The sequence below is a fragment of the Colossoma macropomum genome, unplaced genomic scaffold (assembly GCF_904425465.1).
Source record: "Colossoma macropomum unplaced genomic scaffold, Colossoma_macropomum, whole genome shotgun sequence".
NCBI classification, from domain to species: domain Eukaryota; kingdom Metazoa; phylum Chordata; class Actinopteri; order Characiformes; family Serrasalmidae; genus Colossoma; species Colossoma macropomum.
Window position 1 is genome coordinate 15576007 of NW_023494802.1, and position 25538 is coordinate 15601544.

A 25538-nucleotide genomic window follows, 5' to 3' on the forward strand; every position below is an offset into this window, starting at 1 on the left:
ATTCCTATCCCACCCTTTTTCCGGAGGGTAGTAATTCTTCTACCGAAGACCTAGGAGTTTGTGGGGGCGCAGCATTTTTGCTGTTGCTAAGATTGCACTGATTTGCACTCAGATCAGTGTAGTTGCTCCTGGAATCTGGTGGAGCCCCTCCTCCAGTATAGTTTAGAGGTCATGGCTCTGAGTGCCCTGGTATTTCTCCAGATTCCTGTATTCTTTCCTGTTTTTAACCACCAGAGTGAGACTTGCTTTTTCATTCACGTCTTCTTGGTGCTACTATGGTTTTTTGCATATCATATAACTGCTGTCCTTCACACGTTACACGTATGAAATTTAATACAAAAAGTGCAGCAACATGCTAGCACCTGTACAGGTGTCTGTATGTATCTACTACATCATTTAAAGTGGGATAGGAAATGAGAACTTCATCTGCATCTAATCCCTATGCACTGTACGAGACTGAGGTACAATCAGCTAACCGGGGTCGCACCACTTGAGGTGGATGCAGCTGGTTTAATTCCTAAATTACAGATACACACTTGGATGTAACGTAACCCATCATACACCGATCAGGCACAACATTATGACCACCTCCTTGTTTCTATGCTCATTGTCCATTTTATCAGCTCCACTTACTATATAGGTGCACTTTGTAGTTCTACAGTTACAGACTGTAGTCCATCTGTTTCTCTGCATACTTTGTTAGCCCCCTTTTACCCTGTTCTTCAGTGGTCAGGACCCCCCATGGACCCTCACAGAGCAGGTACTATTTGGGTGGTGGATCATTCTCAGCACTGCAGTAACACTGATGTGGTGGTGGTGTGTTAGTGTGTGTTGTGCTGGTACGCGTGGATCAGACACACAGTGCTGCTGGAGTTTTTAAACACTGTGTCCACTCACTGTCCACTCTATTAGACACTCCTACCTTGTCAGTCCACCTTGTAGATGGAAAGTCAGAGACGATAGCTCATCTGCTGCTGCACAGTTTGTGTTGGTCATCCTCTAGTCCTTCATCAGTGGTCACAGGACGCTGCCCACAGGACGCTGTTGGCTGGGTATTTTTGGTTGGTGGACTATTCTGAGTCCAGCAGTGACACTGAGGTGTTTAAAAAGTCCAGCAGCACTGCTGTGTCTGATCCACTCACACCAGCGCAACACACACTATCACACCACCACCATGTCAGTGTTACTGCAGTGCTGAGAATGATTCACCACCCAAATAGTACCTGCTCTGTGAGGGTCCATGGGGGTGCTTCCACTGATTGCTTTGCATACAGAGTGATGGGAAAAGTATACTTTTTTCATAAATTGTTCATAAGAAAGTAAGCTACCATCATCATTAAACAAATCTATTATATGATTATACCCTTGTCATGCCAATGTGACAGAAATAATGATTTTCTTTTGATAACAATGTCTTTATTATGCCAAAGTAATGATTTAGGAGGAGAAAAGTTGTGCATGTAGCACAGCTTCCAGGCTAACAGAGTTTGCCAGTGGAAATTAGAGAGCTTTATGGGTGATCTAGAGGGTAAATAATTACATCTCAAAAGTAGATCTAGAAACTTTAATCAGAGTCGGTTTATGAGGAGTCTGGCCACTTCCTATTTCCCCCATTATATCAAAAACAGGACTGCTAAACAGCAGAGGGCGCCCACGAGGGAGTCCTCAATGAATCGGAGTAAATGGCGCTCAACCGCTAAAAACGAAAAGCTAAAACAGTTTCTAATCACTCGCCCAGAACGTTTCTTTAATTTTAGAAAGTAGAAGGATGTATTTCACTAAAAAAACACAGAAATCTTACCTGTATATTTCCTTTTTCTACAGCAAACGGGTTTTGGGCAGCAGAAGGCGGGCATCAGTGCTCGAGCGTGATGATTGATTGGCGAGCGGAGCAGCTCATTGGCTGTTCGCGCTCACTGACGTCATGAACATACATGAGGCGCAGTTTTAAACTCCTATAACTCGAGTTTAAAAGCTCTTAAAATATAACAGTAGTGTTAAAATGTTTTATGCTGTTCTGTGTTCAGGTTTTGATTGGATTCTTTTACATTAAAAATGTTTAAGCATTTATAAACTATGATTTTGCTCAAATTCTCCATATCAACCCATTCATTTTGGACTCGCTCTGGAGCGCCCTCTAGCGTCTGAGAAACCCGGAGGACATTGCAGGGTGGGAATTCTCATCTCTACAAGTTCTCTGGCCAGACTCCTCGTAAACCGAGATTGTCCTCGCTGCGGAACCAAAAGTCCAGGGGGTATGGCTGGATCTGATCCAGCTCTTCCCAAGTCGTGTTTTAATTGGTCTGAACTAGAGTGGAGCTGATAAAATGCACAGTGAGTGTAGAAACAAGGTAGAATGAGCTAATAAAGTGGCTTATCAGGGTGTATAAGATTTAATATCATTTTTCTAGGCATATTGAGTCATTTTTATTAGACTTATGGAAATGTGTGGCAGTAATACCAAATCCTTTTAAATGTTTAAAAAAGTCGTTATAAAGATTTTTTATTATGAAATTCCAGGATTTAGTTGATAAAACTCAGTTATGTGGGTTATTTTGACCGGTAATATGTGCATTCTAGTGTTTAAAAACGTTCAGCGTTTTCAACTAGAACCCGTCTATCATAAGTACACCTGAGATGTAGGCCTACAGAACGGACTTTGTACCGGAATGTGAAAAAAGCTTTTCGAGTTTTGACAAATGAGTGAACATCGTGAACCATGAGCGATTATAACGGCTGTGTTGTGGCGTTCAGGACGGAGCGACATCGAGAAAAACACAAAAACACCAGCAACACCTGCGGGTTTCCCACAGGTAAAAACGCGACAGGGTAGACCAATGAAATAAGTCGTAGGCGGAAAACGTAAGCGACACATACTAGTTTAAAGACCTATAAAAATGCGATGATTTTAGACCAATGAAAAGCCCCACAACTATCACTCCTGCCGAACCAGAAGTCCAAAGGGGTGGAGCCGGACCTGATCCAACTCCGCCCACGTCTTCTTTTCATTGGTCTAAAATCATCGCATTTCTATAACTGTGTTTTATCAACTAAATCCTGGAATTTCATAATAAAAAATCTTTGTGACGACTTTTTTTTTTTTTACATTTAAAAGGATTTGGTATTACTGCCACACATTTCCATAAGTCTAATAAAAATGATTCAATATGCCTAAAAAAATTATATTAAATGTTATAAACCCTGATAAGCCACTTTATTAGCTCATTCTACCTTGTTTCTACACTCACTGTGCATTTTATCAGACCCACGCTAGTTCAGACCAATTAAAACACGACGAGGGAGGAGTTGGATCAGATCCAGCCGCACCCACTGGACTTTTGGTTCCGCAGTGAGGACCATCTCACAGTTGGGGGGACAGACTGGCCTGCTTCAAGCAAAAACATTGTCATTTTGGATGTTGAATATTACGGTCATATAATCTAAAAATACACCAAAAACTGTAATTTGTAAAACAGAGCCTTATTAAGGTGACCGTTTACAGAAAAGTTTATTCTGAATAAAACTTTAATGTTTCTGTAGCTGCGAAAACAACACGCAGACGACGTCATCCCCGTGCGCCGGAAAATAGGCGGGCTCAGTTGTCCGTCGAGCTGGGCTGAGCTGAGCTGGCTGTTTGGGGGGCTTCGCCGCTTTTCCCTCGGTTTCCTTTACGGACGTCAGTTTTCCATGCTTTTCAGAAAAGCGTAGTATCGCTCCGGCCAAACTGATTTTTCCCCGATACTCGACCGAGCTTTAATAGTCCAGAGTCGCGTTTTAGGAGGAAAATCCGCTCGTTTGTTCGACGACATGGACTCCGCCAGTCAAGGTAAACAGAGCCGAGCAGCGGCGCTGCGCTGCGGTGGGGTTTGGTGTTTCTCTGCGATCCGGGCTTCTTATTCCTCCTCCTCTCTCTATCGAGAGGACGCTTGACCTAAATTGGTTTTTGTGGGTGCAGACGCGGTGTCCGATGCTGAAGGAGAGAGCAGGGCAGGGTGGGCTATCAGGTTACTCCAGAGATAACTGGCCAGAACAGAACAGGGCTCTGCTGGCACGCAGAGCTCTCACAATACAGACATTATGGCTGATTATAACTTAACTTCACTGATCTTAACTGTTCACCACCAGCGTAAGAACCTGGTTTAGTGCGTTACACTTTGGGTTTAATTTATATTTGCATATAAAATGCTGTTACGTTGACCTCTTGTTCTCTTCAGGGTGTATTTTGGTTTGTCCATGTGAATTTAACCTATATGACCAAATCATAAGGCAAATTATTCAGTAACTTCATGAAGTAAATGTACATTTTTATTTTATTTATTTATTTATTTTTATAAAAACTCCCCTCAAATTAACAGAACATGTGTTTTATGATCACACATATTGCTGTATGCTTACAATTTGCTGCTGAAAGCCAAAAATCTTAGACGCTCTGTGTTATTTTATAAAAATAATTTTTTACAGAGCAGATCAATGAAGAGACGCCATCTGTTTATAGTTTATAGCCCAGATTTATGGAAAAGTGGGTCGACTTTCAGTAGACAAAAAACTTGTAAGTTCAGCTTCTTTTATTATAAGGGTTTAAAATGACATCACCCATCTATTTGACTGGAAAGAAGACAGTTACAGCTCTCATACGACACCCACCTTTTGAAAGTGGCTTATGAAATATGAAAGTTATGAAGGATATGACGAAGTGCGTTTTGAGCCAATATTTTTATGTGATTATACATGCATGTAATTATTAAGGAATCAAGGTTAGTTGAAAGCAAATAGTGGACTTCAGGCTGAAAGTTAGATTGTGGCTCATAAAGGCACTGATTGTCATACTGTGTAAAACCTGCTTTAGTTTGATTATTTTACTGAAAATGTATTACTTCAAATTGATTAATAGTATCTATAAAGGGACCTTTCTATGGCTTATCTGTCCCATTTGCTGAGGGTGTGGCAGGACATCTCTTCCCTTTGGCCAGTCGTTATTTGTGCAGTTTCTATCTGCGAAGGTCAGCTCTCTGTTGACCCTATAGCCAGTCAATGTTATAGATTGCTGTTGCATATTGTATGTCTTGCACATGTTCAGCTGTCATGACTGAGCATGCTTAGACTAAGCATGTTTTACATCTGCTCATGATATGAAGTGTTTGCATTTGTAATTTCCAATAAAAAACATCCAGAAGTAGAGACAAACATCCATGAAGCAACCTAAAGCTTGGGGTAGGCGCTTCATCCTGATGAGAGACCATCATAGGTGTTTATACAGATAAAGGATGTTGCTCAGCATGACTATGTAAGGAAGAGCCGGAGGCATTTAGAAAGCTTTCAACCTGTCATTAAAGCCCTCGCTGTTTCCAAATGGGCACACTCAGGACTGTAGTACTAATACATTCTCCACTTACACATGGCTGTGTCAGAGCAGAAGAGAGCCATTGTGTGCAGAGCTAAATAACATTTGTGGGTGAGTTTAGGAGGGAAATCAAAAGTGAATGGCTTAAACAAACCAAATGCCTTCACTTATTCTTTATATGTGGGTATTTCTTTTTGCTTTCACTTTTAAGGTTAAGACAAGGGATATGAATAGTCTTGGAAAACATTGTAGCTGTCATAGCAAAACCCTGTATCTACATTTTTGTCATTTGATTTGAAAATACTAGTTGGTCTTTACATGAAGTACAAATTTTATGATGAGATTGAAGGTTTTGTTCCTACAGCGATGCATATATTATAAAAATATATCACTGCTGTTGGTACAAAACTTAGTATTTCCAAAATGGTAACTTTTGCAGGAGAAGGAAAAAACTGCTTTAGTTTACATGTAAGACAATGGAACCAGACTTTTTCCCAGGTACTTCTGGGCCATTTCTCTTGGTCCATTAAGCATGGAATTTACACTCAATGTAAAGGGCAACAGGTGTTTTCAAATTATGTCAAAAACTGAAAAATGTCAAAAATGGAGGTACGAGGTTTTAATAGCTTGCAGAACTAAAAACAGAACACCAGATTCGTTAACAATAGTTGAATATGGGTTCCAAGCAAAGTAATGACCATAAGCATTTTGTATCTTGCTTTCCTTTTCTCCTTTTTTCTCTCTCTCACATGCACAGACATCAACCTGAACTCTCCAAATAAAGGCCTGGGCTCTGACTCTCTATCAGAGATGCCAGCGGAGAGGGGCGCATCTGGTGTCACCCCTGTAACACTCCCCCCGGGGCTCACAGAGGAGGAGGCTGAGGAACTGAGGCTTGAACTGACCAAGGTAAACAATGCGACCACAGCTGCAATGACTACACAATCCCATCCCTCTACGGTAACTTGCAGGCTTTGAAGACTTAAATTAGGTCTTCACAGCTCTTGTCGTGGAGAGCCGGTGTCCAGCACACTTTGATGATTTCCCTGCTCTAACACACCTAACTAATCTAATTCAACTAATCTTAATTGCCAGGTTTAGTGGGGATGTTTGAATAGAAACTACCAAAACGTGCTGGACACAGTTTGCACCCCTCACCTAGATAGCGTGAATAAATGTTTTTTTGTGGTTGACGTTGTCATTGTCACAGATGATTTGACCTGCAGCACATCTGAGTGGCCACTGTTTGTTGTTTTTGCTTGATTTCATCCTCAGGTGGAGGAAGAGATCCAGACCTTGCGACAGGTGCTGTTGGCCAAAGAGCGCCATGCGTCAGAACTGAAGCGCAAACTGGGCCTCAGCCCTTTGAGCGAACTCAAACAGAACATCTCCAAAGGCTGGCAGGACGTCCAGACCTCAAATGCGTGAGTATACTTCTTCGCAGATCATCTTCTGGCTTACACTTTTACCTAACCAGTTAAAAGACGAATTTGGAGTCTCGCTGATTGAGCTCTCAGTACTAGGGGTGTAAAAATGTGTCGATCTGAAGATGCTGATTTAACCGCACAGATGTTAGAATCCATTGTAATCGATTATAGTAATATGTATATAAGTATGTGATTTTTTTGGCAAAAATAAAATTCTCTGGCTCTTTTTAAGCAAGAAATGTTAGATGTATTGTTATTAATTTGTATATTGCACTCCTGTCACAATGGTTACAAATCAAATTCTGATTAAATTTGACATTTAATGCAGGTGGAATCTTTACCTAAACAGTTGTTATTGAGTCAAATCATTGTCACGTCAGATATTTACACCCCTGCTTTGTACTGATGCCATTTTATGAGGGCCTTACAGCAGCTGTTCTTTCAGCTCTTACAAGCTAATCCCCCTGAAGCTCGCAGCACCGCACTCTCCTCTGGCTAACTCACAGTCTACCTCTTGCTTCATGATGCTGGAAATCAGCTCTCTCAGACATTCAGGATTTACATATTAAAGCATTAAAGCACTAGAGAGACTGGCATATGTCCTAACAGTTAAATTGCTTTGAGTTCCATTGTTTTAGCAGTTCAATAGGCAGCGGCACTATATAAGAGAGTTCTGTGGGTGTGTTTTGGTCTGAGTCAGGAATGAGTCACAGCCGTTATTGTACTTTAGGCTGATCTACCTTGCCGCTTCCTGACTATCACTTTTTCACACAAAACCAACAAGGCTAGGACTGGAAGCAAGGTTAGCATCCATTCCTCAAAGCAGAATTCTTGAGTTCATTAGCTAATTTAAAGAGACATCTAGAAACAATACCGCTCTGGGCCTTTGCCTGCAAAATGGAATCTTTCTCAGTGACACATTGCATTGTATTTGTTTTTCCCTTTAAAAAAGAGTGTAACGAGGAAACAGTTGTTTTCCTCTGATGTAGTTGTTGTAATATAATGGTGCTCCAATGAACAGTGAATTTAACAGTCAGTGTATAGAAATTCACATGTTCATCAGTCGTCTATCAGGTATAAGTCATGTATACTGTGTTCTGCAAGCGCAACGAGAAAGATTCCACAGTGTCAGACAAAGCACCGCAGCGAAGAGTCATTATTCAGAGGGAGGAAGGTATGGGAAAGACAAACATCCACAGGGGCAGACTTTATTTGACCAGAGACTACAGGGACTCGCAAAATGCAGAACTGTGCAAAAGTCCTAGCCAGCCATGTTTAAAACTATTTATCTCTGCAGAAAGTGTTTTTTTTACCAGTAAAACACAATATAACATTAGAATAAATACAAATAAAGACAAACGATATTGGAATCTTACTGGTATGATGTTTAAAAATAGATATGATTTTATATTTAAAATAGGAAATATTGGCCGATATTTCAAACTGATATTTGTTGATGTATTTATTGTCTTATAGAAGAGCTGAATGTTTAGGTGATGCTGGGCTGAAATGTTTGCAGTTTATTCATTTCACAGCGCTTGTTACATTCTACAAAGAGCTACATGTCTTTGTACTTCTAGTCCAGGTGGATCTAGACTGAACGTGTATTTTATAAATGTTGACGTATTGGCATCAGTAGGCCTGTCCAATGGTGAAACTTTAGCTGACAATTAATTACCATATAAATATGTTTTTTCCTCGCTGTCAATAGTTAGTAGCTTCTAACTGCCGACAGAAATGGCTCAAGCTCAAATAAACAAACATTGCTCACTGCTGCCCTCTATAGATGTTATAACACCAAGCTAGAAGTTAGAAGTACTGTTGTCTTCGTAAGACCAACGACTTTATCTCAACAAATGCGTTTTCTGCATTTTGCAGTTCGTCTCATCCCAACGAATGAAAGCACACCCAACTAAAATCTGTGGCAGTGTGACAGTGTGATTGTGAAAGCTAACAACTGTGTAAAATAACTTTGGGCAGCTTACATAATTGCAGTAAGCTCAAAAAAATTATTAATATCTTGTTTAGGAGAGTTTAGTAAAAAGAACACAGGTTATTAAATTCCATTAACAGCCCCTGATTTAATTTAATGAAGGATTGATGAGCTAAGCCAGGTATGGGAAGGTAACTGTAAATAAATTGTTTGTGTTTTTTCCCCAACAAATAACACTTTATTCCCAGATAAATGGCTGCACATATCATTTTCTTAGATGACCTAAAGGTGACTTTTGCGCAGTACTGTATGTGTTTGGAAGGGTGCTCTCAAAAGCAGCACTAGCTGTCCCAGTGGATCTGCAGACAGTTCCAGTATTTGCTCTCAGCGCTCTGCTTTAAGATGTACAGTGTTCTCCCGGTCTTTCAGACAGTGCATAACCCCGTGTGTGTTTGTAGCTATGTGAGAACGGTAGAGAGGCTGGGCCAGTGGAATGAGAAGATTACTGGATGTGAGCTGTGAGTCTGTGGATGGTTTGGCATATTTGATGCTTGTTTGCTCACCTTCCTCTCACCACCATGTAATACTGGGTCTCCTGTGGCTGTGACCAGCCTGCATGCAGTATAGTGAAATGTCTGCTTAACCAGGTTTGACTGTGGGAATTCAGCAAAAATAATCAAATTTGCACAATTTTCCCCCTTAGCCCCGGCAGTCAGCCAAGGCATGTTTGGTTTTTGAAGTGTTCTTCTTTAGTTTTGCGTTGGTGGCTGATGTAACTAACAAATAATGGAAACTTAAAGAGCCATATACTGTTTTTTCTTGTGTATTATTTTTTTCTCCTTGAGGTTCACTTATAACATTTGTGTGGTTTTATGCATCAAAAACGGTCAAAAATACTTTTTTTACATGCCCATTTTCCACCTTCGCTTTATCCCTTAGAATTAAACAGGCTGTTTTTGTTTCTGTGCCTTTAAGACTGATATATAGTATTACTTCATTCAAAAAGCAGTCTGTGCTAAAACACTCCTTACAGCTTGAGTGTGAACAGACAGAGCAAAACTGCTGTAGGCAGAATTAGTGGGAATTGTTTTTTGTGACACACGAAAACAGTGAATTTAAAACACGCTGGTTTTGCAGTTTCCATATAAGGACTTTATGGACTGGGAAGTGAATGGTATGTTTTAAAACTTACAAAATGTTTACATATTACAATATTAATAAATAATAATCTTTTATTAGAAAACAGTGTAGAAAATTCAGCTTTTTGTTAAACTGGCCCTTTAAAAATTCCAGTGATTATAGAATTTATAGTTTACAGTGTGATGACTTAGGCATGCTTAACTCCTCTTACTTGTTAGCAACAGCCTTGTAGTAAACTTCAGATCCCAAATGTGTCTAGGCCTGTAATAATCATGAAATTTTAGCTGACGATTATTTTGCCATATAAATAATTATGATGAACAATTTAATTGTCTTTTTTTAAAGGTCATCAAATGGTATTAAAGTACAAACCTAAAATGACCAGATTGACAAGTTAGCTCCCAACTGACAGCAGGAGCAGCTTAAGCTCAAATAAACGAACTTTAATTACTGCTGCCCATTAAAGGTGTTAAAGCACCAAGTAAGAACTTTTGTTGTCTTTTGTTGTTGTTTTTTTTTTTGCCCATGACTTTCTTAATAAATGCACTTTCTGCTTTCCTGTTTGCATGAATTGCCTCAACTGCCAAACATGCTCCCAATTAAATCTTGCGACATAAACAACACTTGTGGAAAATAATTGTGGTCAGCTGAAATAACTGTGATCAGGCGTTTATATAATTTGTGACAGAACTACGGGCTGATTGACAACATTTGGGGCAAGAGGAAAAATATGCAACTGGGTCTTTCTACAGAAACGTCCATTTTTGTGTCCCTGGCGTTTACAGATATATTACAAAAAAACATGTTAGGGTTGCAATGTATTTATATTTTAAAATAAAACAATAAGCTGTTTTAACAGTTACACCTTCTTGATCCATCAATTTAGCAATATCAGTTTTTAAATCAATTATATAGAATTCCAAACACCACAGAGGAGCTTGTCTTCACAGTCAGGTGTAAAGGGTCAGTGCCATATTTTGAGGTAAAAAACATGTTTTTCTGCAACTTCGACTGCAATAATCTATACATGGCTATGAAATATATGAATTAAATGACATAAAGAAAACAAATGGCATGTAAATATTATACATAATAAAAGTTGTGGTCCCCAGTAGTCGTGTCACTGGTGTTACTGCGTAACAAAAAAACTTTATTTGAAATAAAAATCACACTGATGACATCACTGGACTTCCTTTTACCTATTTTCTGAGGATCTATGAAGAAAAGCTCATGGTGAGTCCACTGTGTCTTTCAGTTATCAGAGATTTTCTCATTTAGTTCATGATTTCATATGAAGCTTTTAGCTGATGTCACTGGTGTGACTGACTTTATTCTATAATTGTGGAAAACAAATGGATTAAATTACATATTTTAGTGGATGTTCCATGATTGATAACGTGGTTTGATGCTCTGTAGCAGCCATTTTGTAAAATGCATTTCTCATTAAAAATGTCTCTGGTGTCACCTTTCTTATGTGTAACACCAGTGACGATCGGTAACACCACTGACTCTTATGGAGAGATTAAAAAAGTGGAGAGATTAAAAAAGTTTATTTTCTGCCAGACTGTCACTTTAACTGGTCACTGAAACCTCTGTGCCAAGCAGTGTTACTCAGGCATGGGGCTTGTATATGTGCAATGGACTGAGAGTTACTTCATGTCCTGTGGGGGTTCTCAGTCATGTGGTTTTATGTCTGTAGTCTAAGCCCAGCTATTGCATTCTTTTTTTCCAGCCTTTAACATGCTTGTTGTGGTGTTGCCTCAGCAAGCTCTGCTAACTCACTGCTTTAACACTTAGTGGCAGTGACAGCCTATTACGAACCCCTCCGCAGTTGCGTGAAACAAAGCCCCCTGTGTGTTGTTCTTCCTCTCTTCAGTAGTAGTGGGAGTCTGAAACACTGACTCACTGCCTGCCTCAGATATTTTTTACTCCTCTTCTTCATTCCTTCATTGGAGCAGACGAGCTTCTGTTAGTTCCTTCTGAGTAGGCAGGGTATTTCAGTCAGTTTTAATGTGTTTATTCTGTCCTTAGACTGAAATGCTTTGGTGGACAGATTGATGGAATATCAGTAACGTTGCCCTTTGTCTTCAGAGCAGCTTCAGTGCAACCTGAGCTACTCCTGCAGATTTCGGCTGTTTTCTAGTTGAACGTTGGTCCGTTTCTTGAAGAAGATTCACTGAAGCACTCGCTGATGCAGAATGTGCAAAAATAAAAACCCACCCCTTTTCAGAATAGTTATAGATAGTTCTAGATGGTTATTTGTTTTCCCAAAGCTGTAAGTTTTGTTATTATTAAAAATGGTTGTTAGTCTCTAATAATCTCTTTGCTTATAAGTCCATCATGAATGTCACCTTCATGAAGTCAATAAGCCACATTTCAGGTTCAGACTGGGTCAGGGAGATTGTAATTGAATTCTGTAGTCATTTTGTAGGCCGTTTACAGTGTGTGGGCAATGCTTTTTTTCCATCCTATTTCAGTATCCGCCCACCCCTAGTAGGAACTGTTCACTGTTCCTCCTTCTCCTGAGGCAGTGTTTCCTTTTTTGAAACGTGTTCGTAATTTTGTACACATTTCTCTCTTCACACATTAATATTTCATGGGTGCAACTTGGGCACCCAGTTTGTTTGAAGCATAAAAATGAAAACGTTAATAGCAGAAATATTTTAGCGTTACTATTAAATGCCAATGCCGATACATTTGAAGCTATTTAGAGATCAATGTTACAACTTCTACATTTATAAAATGTAGAAGATGTGACTAAGGCTACGTTCACGTTACCAGGTTTAAGTGGCATAAATCTGCCCTGATGTGACTCAGATCTGATGTTTTCAGGGCTGTGTGGACACGCAAATCTGATTCTTTCAAATCCGACCTGTGGTCCTAGATCGGATGCGTATCCGATTCATGTCCAAGCGACCTTAATGTGATGCTCAGATCGGAATTCATGTGCTTTTTTCACTGCGCATGCGCCATCATTCAGCGTTACCATGGCAGCAGCGCCGAACAGAAGTTAAAGCCTGTAAACGGTGGAAAAGCAGCTCATCTCACCTTTTTCTCCTTCATCTCGCTCTAATAATGAAGCTGAGAGCTGATCAGAGTTAATTATCTTCACAGTGAAGCTCGTTCTGCTCGTTAGTTTGTGCTGATGAAGCACGTGATTCATTCACGTGACGTTACTGAGTGGGATGTGCACATGAGGGTCATTTCAGGGCACCGGCTCGTTCACATTAGTGACAGATTTGAATCACTTAAATAAGAGAGTGTGAACCATCAAGTCAGAGAGATCAGATCTGAGCAAAAAATCAGATTTGAGCAATGAGGCTTGTAATGTGAACGTAGCCTAAATCCGCCTTCATTAGAATTACAGAGAGATCTAACATTGATCTCTAAAAGGTTTCAAATGCAGTAAATTGATTTAAGATGCAGGTAGCACAGCAGCCTAGCATCACCTAAACAGTCTGCCCTGTGGAGTGCAGTAAATACGTCATGTATCGATCTGGTGTGTTGGTCAAATCTAATCATCTGTCTGATGCCAGTATATTTTCTTTTAAGTAAATATCTGCCACTACTATTATGATGTTGATGTCATTGAGCTTCCCTAGATACAATTTTTCATCCCCAGTCCTTACCAACCTGACTTAGCTGGGATAGCTAACAAGCAGAGAGGGTGTTGGCCAACACCCACTGTTTTTTTCCGAAACATGCGAATCCAGTCAGTTCCAACATCATAGAATAGCTTAAGTGCTGGAAAGAATGCACAGTTCTGTCCAGATGGACCGCTGACCATGGATGGAAGAGGCATTGCTGTAAATCAAGCTTAAAATAGACCCCAGTTACCTGAGCTATTTAGAAGGCTTATATGGCTTCTTTTTAACTCCTTGAGCTGGTAAACTATGTAGACCGTGTGCTTTGGATTAGTCTTATATATAAATTTGCACTAAATAATGGTGGACAAAATAAAATGCTCAAATAACAAGTCCGTGTAGTTTCTTTCCTCTCTAAATAAAAAATGTGCAGTGGCTGAAATGGCTTGACAAGCTGCAAGATCAAGAGTATGTGAGAGATCTCCCACTTCCTTCTCAACACTCAGTCAGTCAGGATTGGACAGCCTAAAATGGTAGTTAAGTTGCCTTTGCAGTAGCACTGCCTACAGTGTGAGTAGCCGGTGTTGTTATAGAATAATGTTGAAGTTTAATAGCAGAATTACTTTCATGTGGTGCTATTTCAGTGCACAGGTGTGGTACCTTGATTTTGACATGTATGTAGGATTATTTGAATTTTGACAATTAAACAACTCCGTAACTCAGAGGATCCAGTGACACTGTCTGTCTATCAGCACTCAGAAAACTCATATTACGTCATTATCACATAGCTTTGTTTGCACTAAACTGGACCAGACCTGTCTATGCTTTTATGTACAGACAATAAGCTGGGCAAGTCGTCTGCTAGGAAATGCAGATATCATCGTTCTGTTCAGCAGCGAGAGCTGGAGGAACATTGTACTACAAACTGGAATGCTGATGTGAAATTGTAATAATAGATCATTGAAATTTTAAATTCTAAAATGAGTTTTGATTATTATAAATGCACTTCTGCATTTGCCAGTATTCAACGAGTAGCTCCACCATTGAAGCACATACACGTCCCTTTACCTTTTTCCTCTAAAGATTGACTTGTTCCGACACTGGACACTTAAATCCAGGTTCAAAAGGTTACTGTCTGAGCAGCTTTTAGCACAGTTGAAAACACTTAGTGTTTCTAGCCCCTTTTCTTCTGCAACGGCACTTTATTTAACTAACTATCCTAATTTAATTTCTAATTTGATATTTAATGATTTTCTTGTCTTTATAATGTTTTATGTTTTTAATGTTGTTTTCAATTATGTTTTTCTATTCGCTTACTGTTTTTTTTTAACAACACTGTATTGTCTGACTCTGTATTTTCTCATTTGTAAAGCTCTTTGAATGACAGCAGTGTATTAAAAGTGTTATATAAATAACCTTGCCTCGTTTCCCCTCTCAAACTACCAGATCTGCACTGTTGTTTGCTTTGCGACTGAGCTCCTGCCCTGGAATTTTGCTTCTGATTGTGGAAAATTGTCCGAAGAGGAAATTAGGGTTAAAATCAGGCTAAAAATGGTGTTCTGCAAGCTTGGCTTAGGACTGCTCCTGAGTGTAAAAAAAAGGGGGTGTGAGTTTAGGAGCTGTGGAATTGCACTGTGGTTATGTTGTTTACTGTGTGGTCAGCAGAAAGCGCTAAGGTCTTATCCAGAAAATGCTGAGCGTTTATTGGTGTTTGGTTGCAACTTATCCTGTGATGCCTAGCTGTGCTTAAGCTTCCTATGCAGCCTACAAACAGCCTCAGAAGCATCAGGGTACAGCAGGTCAGCCTATAGATTAACACTAACCTAATGCTTTAGCGAGGCCTATTAGCTCTTTCATACATTCACACCAACCCATCACATTTCACTTCTCCAGTTCATCTGCTATTGTGTTCTGTTTCATTTACTCAACTGAAAATGCATCATTCACATTCTGATGCATTTGAACTGCACTTCTGAAGTGTTGGTTTCTTAGTGATCCTGATGTGGGGCTAAAGTTGCATTGGGCTTGTTCTCAGTTTTAGAGGTGGTATGTTTAAATGCTTGTGTTTGAAGTCATGCCTATAACTGATTGTGTGTTCTGTAATGTTCTAATCATGCATGTATTACTGTCCCAGATTCATTTGTGCTTGCGAGAGTAAGACTATGAACTTGTTCACCCTGTTTGTTTGTAGATATCTTTCAGCCTCCGCCACTCTGGATGACATTGCCCACTCTGAAGTGTGAGTTTTTGGTTTCTCTTTCTGCTCTTTTGGTTTAAGTTTTATGTTTTTCATGTATCTTTTTCCACCTCATACCGCTTTGCTGCGTTCCCTCATGCTGTAGCGGTGAAGTAGTAGAATCGCTGTGTCATGGTTGCTTGCTGTGTTTGGGCCTTTTTTTCAGATGGCTGAGTCAGCTATGTTGCTCAGAATTAGAGCAGCAGTTGTTTGTGGAGTTTTTAAAGGTGGGGCAGTTGCAGACGAGTCTGCTAATAACGTCAGTTTCTCTCATTTTAACACAAGCTAGTTGATGCCTCTGCTGATGGTGCCATGTATCTCATCTGAGTCTTTATATCTCCCCCTGGTGGACATACTTCTTTATCAAGAGCCATATAATATCACTCAAAAAGGCAGGAATCCTCACAATATTCGTAATTTTATCCTTTCTTTTCTCTGCCTCTGTCTTTCACCACTCTGTCTTTACTCTGCTATCGATCCCCATACTCTGTCATCCTGTCCTCTCACAGGTACAAGAAGACTCAGGAAACACTGTCTCAGGCAGGACAGAAGACCTCTGCTGCCTTCTCCACCGTGGGCTCTGCTATCACTAGGAAACTGGGAGACATGAGGTAACCTGTCAGCTCAAATGTGTGCAATTTTCCCACTAAATGTAGCAGATCAGCTAAAATATGTTTGGTGTCTGGTGCTTCTTTGGTTTAACACTGGAACTGCAGGTCTAATGTAGCTCACACGTAATGAGAGCATATGCCCCACCCAGACCATCACAAACTGTGTTGAGTTGTGAGTTAATGTCAAATAGACTTGCTTATGTGGCTTCTGACACTGTATATCATACTGCTATTCTAAAAAAATGGACCTCAGTACTTGGCATACATAAAAACAGTAGTAGGAATCATCTTAAAGCCTGGATTTTGTCCATACATTTAGCCATTTTTAGGTAACTGTGTGGAATACAGAACATCAGAACATGCTGACAAGTCTATTTCACACTCGTCCACAAGGTTTAAAGCAAATGTGTGATGTAGGCATCATTTTTTAGGTTTACACAATGCAGATGTTAGCTATAAGCTTCCATTATTTGTTAGCTACATTGGCCCTGCAGTTCCAGTACAAAACTGAAGAAGAAAACTTGTTAAATAGTGTACGTGTCTTGGCTGATGGACTACACTTGAGGTTTGGAGAAAACTGTTTATATTTGATTCATGACCAGACTATCATTATCACATTGGTCTTATGCTCATACAGTTAAGGGAGGAACAAGTACTTAGGTCAGGGGTGCAGCTCCAGTCGTGGAGGGCCAGTGTCCAGCACAGTTTTTGTAGTTCCCTTACATAAACACACCAGTTAATCCTGGCAAATAACAGATGAGCTGAATCAGGTGTATTTGAGCAGGAAAATCACCAAACTGTGCTGGACACTGGCCCTCCAGGACCGGAGTTGTGCACCCCTGACTTAGACACTTCTTTGTTATTTAATATTCTTCCATTGCATTTAAACACTTTAAATTTACACACATAATGTCTTTTGATTTTTCTACTTAAAAGTATGAACAAAAATATGTTTAAATAAAGGTAAAAATAGACAAATGTTTTTTTTTTTTTCAGCACATGAGTTTTCCTTGAGGTGTAGGAACAGTTGCTCCTGCTACTTTCAGGTCATCCTGCAGCTCTTTGCCGGTGACTGCTGGCTGCTCTCTCACCTTCCTTATCATTAGTCTTAGAGCTTGTTGTAAAATCTTGCGAGGCACACCGGTCTGAGGACGATTAGTTATGGTTCCGTGGATTTTCCACTTGCGTGTTATCAAGCCAGCTGTACTGACAGACATGTTTAAGGTTGCCTATGGCTTTTTCTATATGAGTGCTGTTTAATGTTGTCCATGAGACCTTAGGAGGCTCTTTCTCCTTCACCCTGATTGCTACTTGTTGCGTGAAACCCAGTGGCAACCAATTCCACCAAGGTCAATTTTACAGCATTATTATAAGGAACTATTATAAGGAAATTTTAAGCCTGTTTTTGCTTATGCTCATTAATATGTATACTTTTTTTGCTTATATTTGTATGTGCAAAGGTCAAAAGACATTGTGTGTAAGTTGGAAGTGGATATATGCACTGGAAGGTTATTGAATAACAAAAACAAAAGTGTCTGAATTTTTGTTACCCACAATGTATCTGTCAAATTTAATGTACTTTGTCATTACACAGTCACCCAGCACTGCTCATTTGATCTGTTGGTAGAACAGAGAGAGCTCTGTTCTTCTAGTTATAGTGCCTTTAGGTACTGTCACTGTCTGTACCATTATCTGTTTGTTCTGTCTCGCTCATCTGCATCACTGCTGCATGCTCCCATAGTCCATTAGTGCTCATTCTGTAGCTGCTACGGATCTTTCATTTGCTCTGTCTTCCTTCCTGCACTGTGCCAAGGTCTCCGTGGCTTTGGAATTTCCGTGTTTTGTGCCGTATTTGCGCAGCAGCAATATTTGTTTCATTTTACCCACCAAAACACAAAAGGCCTGTTTTATGCAAAAACCAAACCTAAAAAACATCAGCTGTCCAACTTTTAAAGGTTTTCAAGCAGAATTTCCTTTGTTTACCTGATTGGATTAAATCTATCTGTGACACTTGACAAAATATTTAACTTAGGATATGCAAGATCCATATAACCACACCTTGTTCAAACTCCTAATTAGTCATTCCCACACCTGTAACACACATACAGTCGCATGCAAAAGTTTGAACACCCCAGTCCAATTACATATTTTGTTGATGTTTAAGTGAAAATGAGTTAACACATTCTACTGGGAACAAACTTTAGTATAGGGGAATTCCACCGATTTTTCAAAATTTCATAATTAAATGGTAATTAAGTTATTCAGAGTGGTGTAATGTCACATCCTTAATTCTAGAGAAACTTACCAAGTCCAAATTGTTCACACTGGTGGTGATAGGAACCAGACGTGAGGAGTTACACACCTCTAAAAGCTCCCTCACAGAAAGCTGTTACATGAAATGGTTACAAATACACGGCCTGACATTGATTTAAAATGAGACGGTTTTGGCCAAAAAAAAAAAACGTTTTTCAACAAACTGAAGTGTGCTATTTCTTATTATTTGTAGATTTCAACACTGGTAAAAAAAATACTTTTAAATACTTTTATATGTGCCGTAGCTTTTGTGCAGGCTACGTTTGATATTTTTCCCAATTTGTAAATATAACAAACATTAATTGTGCATTAAAATGTGCAGAAGTATATTCACTGGAGGATTTATATATATATATATATATATATATATATATATATATATATATATATATATATATATATGTATGCACATGGTATGTATATTCACCGGAGGATTTTTTAGCTTATTTTCATTTAGAAAATAAACAGAACGTAATTGGACCAGGGGTGCCCAAACTTTTGCACAGACATCAATGTGACAGCAGGAGAAAGCGATTTAGAAAAAACAGGACATTTATAGAGGTAGAATCTACTCTGATCTCTGACAAGACCAGACCAGTCTAAGCACTCATTTCCCTTGCGGTGGTATTTCTACAAGACTGCCTGTCAGTATGTCTGTATCAAAGCCTTGTTGGGGGATTAGCAGTAACTCCAGCTGTCCTTCCAGGCAGTCTCTATTGCATTACTCTACAGCCAGGCTAATGGCTGCATTCATCAGATCATAAGCATGCAATCTATTAATACTTTGGTTGCCCAGCAGGTTTTTTAAGGGCCAGAATAGTAACAATATTTTAGGTTAGATTTAATATTACATATATCTGCTTAATGTTTACCTCAGTACTGGCCACTATTGGTTAGTGATTTAGCTGTATAGTCCAACAATCTGCCATTTGTTTATTCCATACCATCATCTGTATGTACTTCCATTTGTCCTTCATCGCCATTTTTCCATTTCTTACAATAGTTAACTGTAAAATAGTCTTGACTATGCTAATTAACTCACTTTCAACTCAGTTATACACTGTGGGACCTGATATATCTCTGTTTGTTTATTTATTTATTTATTTATTCTGCCTGCGCTGACCTTGCCTGATGCCTCATGCTCACCCTGATTGTGTTCCCCTTTTCCTTTTAATTGCTGCACCTGATTGGCCCACAGAGCTCTGCCTTTCTCTAACTCCTTTGGGTAAGAATAATTAGTAAAACAAAGACAAATAGTAGCTGATCATGCTGATTTGTAAATGTAAGGGATTCTAGATGATGTGTGGTCTAATAATCGGCTGCCTTAACCCTGAAGATGCAGACTTAGTAGTGCAGCTGTACCTTTAGGATTCAGGTTATAAATCCCAGTGGTATTGTATGCTGCCATAGCCAGAGTCTTCAATAATTCTCAATCATTTAGTCTCACTCAACCTTATCACTTTCTGGATTATGAGTTAATTTATGAATGAATTATTCTTAAATTTCTATTTTTATTTGCTTGCTTCTCCAGCTGGTTGCTTCTGGACAATATTAATGTTAAAACTGCCCATAGCATACTGGTGCTAGATACACTTAAAGCTGTTTTTAATATTTAACTGGCTATGAAATTTACTTCTTGCCATTAGGTGTTGGTTTGCTTGCTTGCTATGCTTGTTGTTTCGAATACTCCTGCTTGCTTGTTAACATTGGCACCTCTTGTCTCCTTTTAATGCTTTCGAAGTAGCAACTACTCCATTCGCCATTCGATAAGTATGCCCGCCATGAGGTAAAGTATTTCAGGTCAACTCCAGTACCGAAGCCCCTCTTTGCCCTTGTGTTTGGTCTTAGAATGCTGCCCTAATGAAATATAATACGTTACATACCGTAGTGTTTACATTTAAATGTTTTTAGCATTTATTTGCTTACCTAGTGACTATTAATCCTATTTATTAGCCTATTAATAACCTGTTGAATATTCAGTACGCAAGACTTTCATGAAATCTGAGAGTAAAAATGTTGTGTGGAACTTTTTTCTGTGTGCCTGCAGATCAGATGTTATACTACTATGGATCATTTCGACTACTTAGAATTGTTTTTGCATGTTCAGTTACAGTATATGCTGCTTCTCTGCCTCCCACAGCATTGGGAATAACATATAAACGCTTTGTTTTGATAGGAACTCCCCAACCTTCAAATCATTTGAGGACAAAGTTGGGAACATCAAGGTAAGGCTAGACTTCATAAGCACAGTTGCTGATTAATTTCTGTCAAATTAAGATTTCAGACAATTATGTTCATGCATTTCAGTGATCGTACAGAAATGTCCCCCCAAAAAACATTTAAACGAGTGTGTTATCCTTTTCATTTTCTCTGTCTGCTTTATTTCATTTTGTGATTCCCATCTAATTTCATATTCGTGATGACCTCTTGACATGACAGCCCAGTTTTAAACATTGAGCAGGCACCTCAGACTAACCTAAGGATACATGTATGAGTCCAACACAGCTACAGAACACAAATTAGGGATGAGCTTGATTATAATTTGAACTCATCTTGAAAATAAAAGGCTTTAAACCATACTGAACAAACGCTACATAAGAAGGTGATTTTGTTTTACCAGTACAGGTTGCTAACAAGCTAAGGGTCAACACCTAACCTCAGAGTTATGTTTTACATTTAAGCATTTACAATACAGAGTAAACATTTGTTAAAAGCATGTTTTACAAGTTTCAAAGTCTACAGCTAACTGCCGAAGTACTTAATCCAACCTGGGAAATTGAGCAAACTGCCCAGTTACCTTGATGCTAAAATAATAGAAAATTAAATAATAGGAAATTTAGTAGAGATTCTAAGGGAAGTCAGCATTATGCTAGCAGAGTTTAGTTAAACACAGAAAGTACAGCCATTCATAAAGTTGGGTTTTCAGTATGAAACTGTGCAGCTGATGCATTTTTATGATTGTGACAAACAAATTCATGAACTTACTCTAATATCCCATGCTTCATTTTTTTTTGTTGATACAGATTATGCTAGTGGATGGAAATTATAACAGGCAAAAGAAAAAACAGTGAACTACAGAAATATGAGTTATCTTATTTAGGTCCTATTATTGAGCAGAGAGGCAGTGACAGTAACTCCTTCTTACAGCCCAAAACAGAGCATTTATAATCTCTAATATGCTGATGTGGGTAACGTTATATGCGCTGAGTGGGGTTGGAGGGTGTGCTGATTTCACAGTACATGTATGTGCAATATTTTGTAGTTGTGATTCGCTGTAGTTAATAAGTACATTCTGTAATGTCTAGGATTTGGCATCAGTGTGTTGATCATTTTTATGCACTTAGCACTCAACATGGGCTAAATCAAAGTATGCAGGTAATCACTGATTTGCTACTAAGTTAGGGTTTTGATTATGAGGGAAAAATACTGTGCTGGGCCTGTTAAATCTGTAGCTCACAGTCAGTCACCACAGGTAATAACTTTAACGTATTTCCCTGAACTGTACTGAACAGAAACCCCACCAACGTGAAACACACTTAAATTAGAAGCCATTGTGTAGTTTAATGCATTGGGCAGTTGCTGAACTCAGCCAGTCAAATAAGTATGTTTATAATCATGCAATGTGCATATTTTTGCAGAACAGTGAATAATTCTTCAGTCAAGCTCCATTAAATTAAGTTGTAAACGTGTCATTCTTGTGCCGGGGCTAGTTTTTCAAAAGGAAGAATGTGTGGTATTGAGTTAGTAATATGTGCTTTTCACGGGTTTCTGCCTGAACCTGCAGGAATGCAAGAAAACCTTGTAAAAAGCAAATGTAACCAGAAATGTTTTTACCTTGTTGCTTTACTGTCCAGATGTTGGATAAAACATCATAAAACCCCCAGAACCACTTTGATAAGACATTCTCTTGTGTCTGTCTGATTGTGTATTGTTTATAAGGGAATGGCTGTAGTTTCAGATTTACATAGTAGCCGTATGTCCGTGCTTCGCGGGGAGAAAGGACACAGGACACAGGAGGCAGGGTTGGCGGCAGCAGGAAAGACCATTTTATTGCCAAATATAACAAACAGGCTGCTTTTCAGCAGCAAACAGCAGCACTCAAGCTAAAACACTCATCTGGCTTCCTGATAGTATCACAGACTTCTCAGCTCTGTAGCTTATTGTCTGCTGCTGTGCGGTCACTCTCCATTGGCCCTTGAACGTCCTCCTTTTAAGCTGTCCGTGCTCCTTCCCCAGATCAAACCTAGGTGTTCTCCCCAAGCTGCCTCACTCCTCCAGCTTCATAGCACAACCACTGGGGTTGAATGTCAGGCGTAGTCCATTGGCTGGGCTCTGAAATATGAGGTGAGGGAGGCGCTAACTGAGCGGCAGCCTGTCGTTGCCCTCAGGGCTACTAGGCAGTGCTAGGTAGCTGGGCAGCAACCCGTTATTGCTCTCCGGTGCACTGGGTGGTGCTGTCATGTTAACGAATTTCAAATGTTTATTCACTCAATTCACCAACTGGCCATTGACTTTTATCAGAGTGTTCTTTTTCCAAGTGCAGCGAAATCCAACAAAGTGGTTGTATGTGGTTTGATAAAGGAGCAGCAGATCAATATTAGTTTTAAAAAGGCTGGAGTTTTTCTTTAAGCAGTAAAAGTGTACTTTAATATCGGTCTGCCTGTCTGATGGACTGTCTGGTTATCGTTGCAGTCTAAGGTGGTTGGAGGGAGAACCAACGGTGACGGCGTTCCGCCTCCGACCGACTCGAACCCTGTGCAGGACAAAGCTCCGTTCTGAGTCTCGGCACTACCAACTGGACACTCATTTCATCCCTTAATGAAGCCTGACCCTCTACAGCTGCCATCACTTCTCTCGCTCTTTCTCTCTCCACCTCTCCCTCTCTACTCCAGCCTCTCTTCCACCAACGCTTGCATGTGCTCGTCTCACCTCATCACTCACACACAAACACACAAGCACACAAACACCCACACTACAGCTTGTGTGACCTTCAAAAGTCATCCAAAAGAGGTTGTACAAAAAGAGAAAAAATGTTAAACCATTTTGTATTATAAAGTATTTTACACTGCTTTGCATAATGTTTTTACATAACTTTTATCTATATATGAATATAAATAAATACAAATAACTATATTTAAACTCTACTGCCAAGCAGCATTCATCAGATGGTTAAGGGGTAAAAGAGAGGAGAACCTATGGAAATGGAGGGGAGGGGCTAACATTAGAACTACTCACAAAAGAGGAACGTGCTGCAGTTTTCTATGCTGCTGATGATTAATTTGAGTCCTTTTTTTACTCCGAGTACAATGTGAAGCAACGCTTTGCTGTACTGTATTTGGTGAATGTCTAATCCTCTCTGTCTGCCTTACACTTGCACTCTGGTTGCTTTTTCACTTTTTTTTTCTTTTTTTGCTGGTCAAAGCATGTTGAATTTAAGGTTGTTTTCTCTTTCCCGGTTCGGTCCTCTTCTGCCCTTGGATCTATTTCTTCGGTTGAGTTCCAGTATGAAACTGATGGGGTTGTTTTGTTTGTGCTTTGTCTAGATTAGAGTCTGCCAGCCTTTGCTTTGTGCCACTGCTTTACTAGCGATCTGAGGCCATTTAAAGACCTATTGCTGTTGAAACGAAGAGCTGTTTCGCCAATTATCACTCACACTAACTACCACATAAGTGTCACTATGAAATATAGCTCTTGCGTTAGCCTGCACTAACCCCAACATGTAAAACACTGACTAAAGACCAGTGGTGTCAAAACTCCTTTTTGTTATCTACATTAAGTTACACAAGACTGCTTACTTGTGCAGAAAGGTAGCACGGTCACTTTTTATTTAAAAACCCAATGAGTTCAAATTTTTTGGCCAAATTTAGTTCTTTTTTTCTCTCTTTTTTTGGTTAAATTAAGCCTTTTTATTTTGCCTCTTTCACCTGTATTTCAGCATTACCTCTTTTCTATGTATCAGTAGTAGTTTACAACACATTATCATATACTGAGCTGAAATTCAAGGGATTCTTTATGGTAGTTTGCCAGAAATATGTACGTCTGAGCTGCCAGTAACACAGCAGGGGAAGTTGGCCATTGGGATCCATCTTATGACATTTATCGGGTCGGTGGCTCAAGCTCTAGTTACCACGGAGAGATAAAGATGTAGTGAAGCATGTTTTCTGAAGAAAACGGTAGAACACCATCGAGCTACATGTGTGTAAATGGGACTGGCTGTTGTAGAGAGCACGAGCACCATATAGCTTTAATTTAGGGTTCGTAGCTTAGGTAGGTGTACAAAATGAAAGGGTTTGGTTTTCTTTTTGAGACATTCGTGGAATACTTATCATTTATGTTCATGTCTGTGTTTATGTTTGTATATCAATAAAGCATTCCTTCAAATGACTTTTACTCTGCCGTTCTCTTTTGTGACTAGTCTTGAAACTTGCTGGGGTTAGCGCTGTCTGTGCATGCAACTGCCACTAGATGGCAGTCTAACAGTTATTGAAGAGCCCGTAAGAAAGTGCCACATGAATGCAAGGGCCTAAATCAGGGGTGGGGGAACTGAGGGCCTGAGTCCAGCACAGTTTGTGCTGACTTACATACTCTAGCACAGCAGACCACAGTAGACCTGGTAGTCAGCTGATGGGTTAAATCAGGTGTGCTTGAGAATGGAAGTGCAGGGAACTGCATGAATCAGGCCCTCCAGGACCGGAACTGCCTATCCTTGGCTTAAATTAAAAGTCCTTGGTCTATGCTGAATATCTAAAATTTTAATATTACATTACATTTCTAATATTTATGCAAGGTTGACTGGTCATCACTGAACCAAATGTAGCTTAAAATATCAGACAAACCTAAAAGTACAGTATGTGTATTATGATTAGTGCCTTTTAAGGCTGGGATGTGCAGAAAAATGCAACTTTAACTCCATATAAGGACAACAAGGACTTTAGGTTAAAAACATGGTATGG

At 39.5% G+C, this 25538-nt stretch overlaps 1 protein-coding gene across 2 annotated transcripts; it reads left to right on the forward strand.

Moving 5' to 3' along the window:
• Positions 1-3367: 3367 nt before the first annotated feature.
• On the forward strand, positions 3368-24970 carry tpd52l2b (tpd52 like 2b). 2 transcript variants are annotated; one of them, XM_036590764.1, is made up of 7 exons: positions 3368-3826; positions 6099-6250; positions 6617-6765; positions 15617-15664; positions 16171-16272; positions 20762-20810; positions 23278-24970. In XM_036590764.1, exons 1-7 carry the CDS (start codon positions 3808-3810, stop codon positions 23362-23364), a joined length of 606 nt encoding a protein of 201 aa, XP_036446657.1. In that variant the 5' UTR covers positions 3368-3807; the 3' UTR covers positions 23365-24970. The 2 variants fall into 2 exon arrangements, with proteins under 2 accessions (XP_036446657.1, XP_036446658.1); XM_036590765.1 differs by lacking the exon at positions 15617-15664.
• The last annotated feature ends 568 nt before the right edge of the window (positions 24971-25538 follow it).

Excerpts from the sequence above, each read along its gene's own strand:
- tpd52l2b (XM_036590764.1), top strand. Across the intron at positions 15,665-16,170 it reads GACATTGCCCACTCTGAAGT|GTACAAGAAGACTCAGGAAA; the intron begins GTGAGTTTTTGG and ends GTCCTCTCACAG. Across the intron at positions 20,811-23,277 it reads ACAAAGTTGGGAACATCAAG|TCTAAGGTGGTTGGAGGGAG; the intron begins GTAAGGCTAGAC and ends TTATCGTTGCAG.